This window comes from Penicillium expansum, assembly GCF_000769745.1.
Source record: "Penicillium expansum strain MD-8 chromosome Unknown contig377, whole genome shotgun sequence".
NCBI lineage: Eukaryota > Fungi > Ascomycota > Eurotiomycetes > Eurotiales > Aspergillaceae > Penicillium > Penicillium expansum.
In genome coordinates, this window is record NW_015971421.1 from 125786 (window position 1) to 132756 (window position 6971).

Consider the following 6971-nt stretch of genomic DNA (forward strand, 5'->3'; position numbering starts at 1 on the left):
TCGCTGGGGTTGGTGTTGGGTTTGTGGGGGGGGGGGTTTACATATTCACAGTGGTGGACACAATAAAATATATGAATTCCTGAAATATATCTTTATGATAACCAAATGGCCGGTGAAATATCCTAAGAATCACCTTTTACTCGTAGCGATATTGGAAATATTTCAAACTCTAGGTGAAAAATGCATGTTTGGAAAACTTTGCGAGGTCGAAACCTCGACCGCTGAATGTGTAAATTATCGTGAAAATCTTGTTAAAAACCCCTGTTGCCAGGGATGTAGTGAAAGAACATTTCCCTCCAGGTTCTTTCCATTATCATCGAGCTTCATTTTTAGCATTGCCCATATCCCCTCGAACCACCGGATTATTCGTTTACTCTTCGTCACCGATCTGTGTTAAACCCCACGTTAGCTTGTTTTCTAATGATCTCGACCATGGAATAATTAAGAACTTACCTTAGGAGCGAGGTAGAACCGCAGGTGGCCACTTCCCAGACCGTACTCGACCAGCAGCGGCACTTCCTGGGAGAGGTGCAGCACGACAGACGAGGACAGGTTGGAGGCCTTGCAGAAGTTGACGAGGTACTTGAGGGAGAAGGTCAGGGCGACGGGTTCGGAGAGGTTGATGACGACGTTCTGGTCGGGCTTGTCGACGTTGGTGTGCTGGCGGATGGTGACGGATCCGTTACCGATATCACCCTGGCAGGAGAACTTGACACCCTCCTTGCTGGCCTCGATCACGACTATGGAAGAAATTAGCACAACGGGACTTGTTTGCCTGCCGGCCAGGCTTGAGTATTGCCTTGGGAGAAAAGTGACTTACCAGACTCGGACAGTGCGTTGAGATCTCTGCAGATGCGCTGGAACTCGGCTGAGGGCATCTCCACGGTGGCGGCGTACTCAGTCTCAGGAATGGCCAGGTGCTCCTGGTCAATATCCATGAGCTTGATGTCGTACTCGCTCAGTCGGTCTGTCTCTGCACTCTCGAACATCAGGTTGACGGCATCAGGGGAATCCTCGGCCTTGAGGGTCAGGATGTCTTCATTCTGGGCGGCGCGGAGCACCTTGGTCAGGGAGAGCAGGTTGATGCCGAGGGCGATGTTACGGTCGCAGCGGTAGGGAGAGAAACCCTCAGCACGGAGAAGCATGGAAACTAGGGCAACGTGGGAGTTGTCCATGGCCTGGAGGGCGATTCCGGAGTCATTGCAATCGAAGTTGCAGTCCTGGACAAGATCCTTGATGGCGTCGACGACCTACACACAACAGAGTTAGTAAATTGTCGATTGCTGAATTGGTTGAGTTTTATAGGTCACATACGCGCTTGAGAAGGCTGGCTTGTTCCAATCGTGCTTCCAACACTAGACAGTGGGTTAATTGATCAGGTCTTCGCACACAACAATCTTTTCGATTTGGGATTGGTCGACTTACTCTTGATGGTTTTGTGTGTTTGTGTTTGATTAAAATGGGTCGTAAGGAAATAGGGGGAGAATGTGTGTCTTTTCGAAGCGAAGGAGGTGATAGGGAGACAAAAATAGTGAAATTGGGTATGTATTTGAAAGAAGATGAAAGAGGCAGCAGGCTAATATAAGGATCGCGTTGGAGGGTGGGGAAGACGCGGTCGCGTTTGGCGATATGTCCTTTTTGGGTTAAGTTTGATACCTCAGGCGCCAAGGCAATAAGGCCTCCTTCGCATATATCGCCGTAAGGGTTTACCGATATAATGACCACCAATTACGAGTAGTATGAACATTGGAAGGATAATTCATTTGCAGAAGAGCCAGCTGTAATGTGCAAATTGCCAATAAAAAAATTGACATTAATCCCCACACTCAACGAAGATGGATGCTGAAAAAACCGCCATCCAAGACCACATAAAGACAGACGAATAGATAATAATGGCACAAAAGAAATAAGTAATGAGTAAGTAGCAAGAAGCAAAAAGCAAGAAGCAATAGTCCTCGAATAAAACACCGCTGTCGCCGAGCACCGTCTATATGTACATGTTGTGGGTATCAATTTGCGACTTCCCTGCTGCTAGCGCTGGTTGAAGTCAGACCTGTGCCGGATGGCCCAGACGAAAAAAAGGGATTCTGTCGAATGCATCAAGCATGAGACAGAAGTCTAAGACATATCTTAGATGCTGGTAACTCGTTTTGCAGAGTTATTTCCGGGTCGCTGCTTGATGACCATTTCCAGTTCCTTGAGCATATTATTGCTGGCATCTAACTTTTCTCTGGCAATCGCCTGCCTGGCACGGTCTTCTCGTACACGTGCAAGACGCTCGTCTCTTGTCAAAGACATCCTCTTGTTTCTTGAGGCCGGGAGTACAACAGCTTCGAAAATCTCCTCATCATCATAGGTCTGGGTCAGATCCGGCCGGCCCTCGCCAGTCAAGGCTTTCAGTGCATCTGTTGGGCTTCCCTCAACTGCGGTCAATCCTCCCAGACTTGGGGTTGGAGACATGGGCAACAAGAAAGTACTTGGCGGTCGTGAGCGATCCCCGACACTAAGGCGATCGTGTTGGTTTGCCAATGCGGCTTTACCAGCTTCCCACTCTTGGAGAAGAGCCCTAAGATCACTGCCAACCGAGTCATATTGTGCAAGGAGGGCGGCTTCAAACTCATCAGGGTCAGCGCGTTCTAGATTGGCATGTGACTCCTCGCTGGCAATATGCATTTTAGCATGCAAGGCACGGACCCCCTGTGACAGGGAGCTGAGCCGTCGAAACTGAGCACGCAGGTGGTCCTTGCTTGGTGAGGCGGAGGGTAACGGGGATGGAGGAATGGCATCACCTGCGAATATTAGCCAACGTTTTTGTGTCATAAGACAGGGATTAGCACTCACGGTCCTCCTCATTCAAAATTGCTGTCATTTTCAGCATGCTGTTGCCAGTCACCGTAGCGAGCTCGCGCATTTCCTCGACAGCAGAGCTCCACCGAGCAATATCGGAGCCACCACCATCGGCGCTGAGGGCTAGCAAGCAGCACAGCACGCTTTTTCTCACACTGTACAGTTTTCCAAATAGATCCCTCAGAGCGCGCAATGAGTACTGGTCTTCGTTGGCTCGCTGCGACAGCGACGCCTCAACCGCTTCGAGTTCTTCCAGTCCAATGTCATAAATGTCGTAATATTTCGCAAGATCGCCTTCATCGGTAAGTGGGCGTAAGGTGTTCTGGGATTGTATATACCGCTCGAGCATGGAGTAAAAGCATTCTGAGACCGCTCTGCGTAATCTCAGGCATCGTCGCGTCTGTACTAGATCCTCCAGCCGACTGATGGGTGGTAGAGGGGTGCTTCTGTGATAGTTTGTTAGCCCCGTTATCATTTTGAGCAAAAAGGTCGTGTTCTTACATCCGATAACCTCTTGAGACAAGTTCAACCTCCTGAATGAAGACCACAGAAGCCGACGCAGCAGAATCAAACCCCTGGGCGTTTCCAATAAAAGCGCCAGCTGCCTCAACAGCCTGGTGCCGGAGATATTTCAACCATTGCCGTTTTGCGAAAGCATAGAACAAGACACCGACAGTGGGCACAAGTACCAGGAGCACTCCAACTTTCTTGAGACTGAGTCCTGACCCAGTCCTTGAACGGCTCCAATGTAATAACCAAGCGATAGAAAAGGATGTGGCGGCTGTGACAATGGCGCCTTGAATTCCAAAAGTTGTAGATAAGGACGGGAGAGCTGAGGGTTGTTTTGCAGATAGGACATCTGCAGCGGATGTGTAGGAAGGAGCGCTGTGTTCGTTTAGCAGTTGCGATGCTACAATAACGTAGCCAAATTGTTCCAAAAATCGTTCGTTGTCGCTTCGTGCCAATCGGACGTTCACGGCGGACTAGATGGGAATAAAGGTCAGTATGATCCCGTGCGATCGTGGACGAAGGGCCGTACCGAGCAAGCGTCATATAGTTTCCCGATTAGTTCCCCCTGCGGTGTTCCTCGTAAATTGAGAGGTTTCGGTAGCTTGTTTCTAACGCGATTCTGGAATTTGGAAGCCCCTCGAGGGGCAAAGTTGGAGGAGCGGGTGTGATCATCATCGCTTTGATTCTCCTCCACGGGCCAACTCTCTTCGATTCCACCCTCCCCTGGCACGTGTGTCAGTAGGTTTTAATTCCTCGGGTATATTGGACATAGCTAACCTTCCAAGTAGTCGGCCAAAGGCGAGTTCTCATACACGATTGATTCCATGTTGCGGGATCATGCCGCGGTGACAGGAGAGCGGAGAAGGTGGGCGAGTGGTGACGCAAAACAGGTGATAAGGCAAGCGCTTACAGATCCATGTCGCAGAAGGATAGGCGCCGGGCAGATAGAAAAGGAAAAGTACTAAAGAACGTATATGTTAAAGGTTGGAAATGCCTGGGGCCACGTTGAGGCACGTCCGGGGAAAGGAGGTCTCGCAGTCACGAGAGTCTAATTTAGACTTGACCCACTTGCCTGTTCCTGATGATTTTACAATGTAAGGATTGTCGATTTAATTTAAAGGAGATTAGATGATACATAAAACTACGATGTACATTATACATATATATCTCTAGTTTCTAGCCAATCTGATCAATGGAGATCAACAAGGTTTACGATGTACATGACCTCGCTGAGCTGGCCCTAAGCTGCATGTAAGCGGCTACAGACTTAAGGGCTTTATGCACAAAATGCTGAGTCATCCGGCATAATCGGCCTGGTAGATCTGGCATCCACATGTATCTATTTTGGGGATAGATCACCATCCATGACACTTCTAGAATGACGATCATGCTTTTATTTTATTTAGTTTTTCTAAAAATGAATGATTACTTCCTTCGTAACAGTCACAATGACCGTGTTATGCATAATCAAATTATACAACATATGCATAAAGACGGTTATCTCTAACACATATGAAACACAATGTCTCGGATAGTCGTCTCAAAGTCCGTGTTATGGATAAAGGATATAGAGGACTGTTCATTGTGACGATAGCGGTGACCCTGAATACCGCCGTACTCCGTGCATGACGTATAATTGTATGTCACTAGTGATTCACCAGTATAGTCTGCTTATCAAGGACCAGATGGTCGATCAAAACCTGCGACTCTTTTGACCTGACCGGACTGGCATAGATATTAGCTGCCTCAACATTTTCCAGTCATACAAAATTTCTGGAGGTAACAGATATCGACTTCTAAAAGAGATTAGCAGGTACAAATCTCTAGCAAGTAAGGGGGTTGAAGCCTTTGCGTTTCAATAACTGCTCTGTTGTTACTAAAGTTGAGTTAGGCTACATGCTTCCTTCAGCAAGATATCATTTTCTGTGTTGTCATCATTATTAAGTATATTCTATATTCTATATTCTGTTTTCGCATCTAACATTATCTCATAATAAAAAGAATCCCTAGAGCTCTCAAAAAACCCCGATTCACACTGTGCCTTCGACATCCGACGTCTTTCTTTCAGCACCTTCTCTCCACACAACGATCACCACAAAACCAACAGACAAGCTGCAGATTATCGCTAAAATTGTCATCCACCACCCAAACCCAATATTTGATACCGCGATCGGCGACAGCACTGTGCCAATAGCGGCCAGAATATTCCGAACCAAATTCAAATCAGCAACAACCGAGGCACCCGCTCCCGGCTTAACATCAACAAGGAAAGGCATGACTGTTGAAGTGACAAGCATGAGTCCTAGTCCAAATAGGAAGGCTCCGATGAGAGGAGCAACCCAGAACACTTGTTTCTCAATCAACCAGCCATAGATGAGTAGACCTGCGGGAACAAAGCCAACGCCGTACCACACAGTCTTGATTCTCTCAACCGGGCGAATCTCTCCACCGTGGGTCAACTGGTATTGGCGCAGTTTAGCGTCGCTCAACTTTCCACCAACAACGCTTCCAATCGCGTATCCGAGACAATTGCTGATATAGCAGAGACCAATTTCGATGGCGGAGAAGTTATAGGGTGGCGCTGAGTATGCATAAGGAAGAGTAGTGTTGAAACAGTAGAGACTAGCGAAGCAGATGCTGACGTAGGCGATTGTCAAAGCAATCGAAGGAACTGCCAATAGTTTTAACTTTGGCAAGGGAGCAAAGACATCACGCGACATCACTTGGTGCCATGGTAGCTTTTCCTTGGTCTCGGTGGGAGGTTTCACCAGTGTCTCTGGAAGACACAACATCGTAAGCATCGCGGTGCTGAATGTGAAGATGGCCATGAAGTACAGGTTTGCTCGCCAACCAAGCCATACTTGGATAGCACCTCCGATAATTGGGGCAACCATAGGCCCAATCAGGGTTCCGAGGTAAAACCACCCTAGAGCCGAACCACGCTCAGTCGGAGTGAATATGTCGCTGATAACACCTGCTCCAACACTCTGAGCAGATGAACAGCCTAGTGCTTCAATGAGGCGAAACACAATAATCAAGGGAAGCGAATTGGACACAGCGCAGACGATCACGGCGATAGTCGATATGAGGAAGCTGAAAACTAGCACAGGTCGGCGACCATACTCTTGGCTAAGCGTGCTCCACCACAAAGGAGCAACTGCAAGTCCTAGGAGGAATACAGTTGTTGTCAGGGCGACTTTGGTCTGTGTCGTATGGAAGTGGTCGACGAGGGTCGTGAATGACGGGAAGAGGATGCAGGATGCAAATGGCGCAGTAAAGGCAGATAGAGTAATAATCACAACTATGCTTCGCTTTTGCCATGGAGAGTGAGATGTTGGGTCTCGACGTTTCTGAACAAAGCAGAAGCGATCAAACCACTTTCGAGTGGTTGATGTGGGCGAAACCTCGATGGATTTGGTCTCAGACATGATGGTTTAAATTTTCTTTTTTCTCCGGTCTTTGTAGAATAGAATGCTGCTTGATCGTGAAATCTGAATAATAAAAAAACATACCGTCGAGCAAGGTGTATTTAATATAGTAGTTGGATGGCCTCGAGGATTCGGGATTTCGGGGATTTCGGGAATACGGGGATTTGGGGGGGGGGGGGGGGGGGG

At 48.0% G+C, this 6971-nt stretch overlaps 3 protein-coding genes across 3 annotated transcripts; all 3 read right to left on the reverse strand.

Annotated features, from left to right (window-relative positions):
• Positions 1-370: 370 nt before the first annotated feature.
• Positions 371-1747, reverse strand: PEX2_109860 (proliferating cell nuclear antigen; the record flags this gene model as incomplete). The annotated part of the gene is made up of 5 exons (XM_016748252.1): positions 371-388; positions 454-740; positions 821-1250; positions 1315-1355; positions 1711-1747. 5 exons carry the CDS (start codon positions 1745-1747, stop codon positions 371-373), a joined length of 813 nt encoding a protein of 270 aa, XP_016595094.1.
• Positions 1748-2130: 383 nt separating this feature from the next.
• On the reverse strand, positions 2131-4183 carry PEX2_109870 (vezatin family protein; the record flags this gene model as incomplete). The annotated part of the gene is made up of 5 exons (XM_016748253.1): positions 2131-2789; positions 2842-3293; positions 3349-3830; positions 3887-4080; positions 4135-4183. The coding sequence occupies 5 exons, from the start codon at positions 4181-4183 to the stop codon at positions 2131-2133; spliced, it is 1836 nt and encodes a 611-aa protein (XP_016595095.1).
• A 1204-nt stretch (positions 4184-5387) lies between these two features.
• PEX2_109880 (MFS transporter) lies at positions 5388-6785 on the reverse strand (the record flags this gene model as incomplete). The annotated part of the gene is made up of 1 exon (XM_016748254.1): positions 5388-6785. The coding sequence occupies one exon, from the start codon at positions 6783-6785 to the stop codon at positions 5388-5390; it is 1398 nt and encodes a 465-aa protein (XP_016595096.1).
• Between the last annotated feature and the right edge of the window lie 186 nt (positions 6786-6971).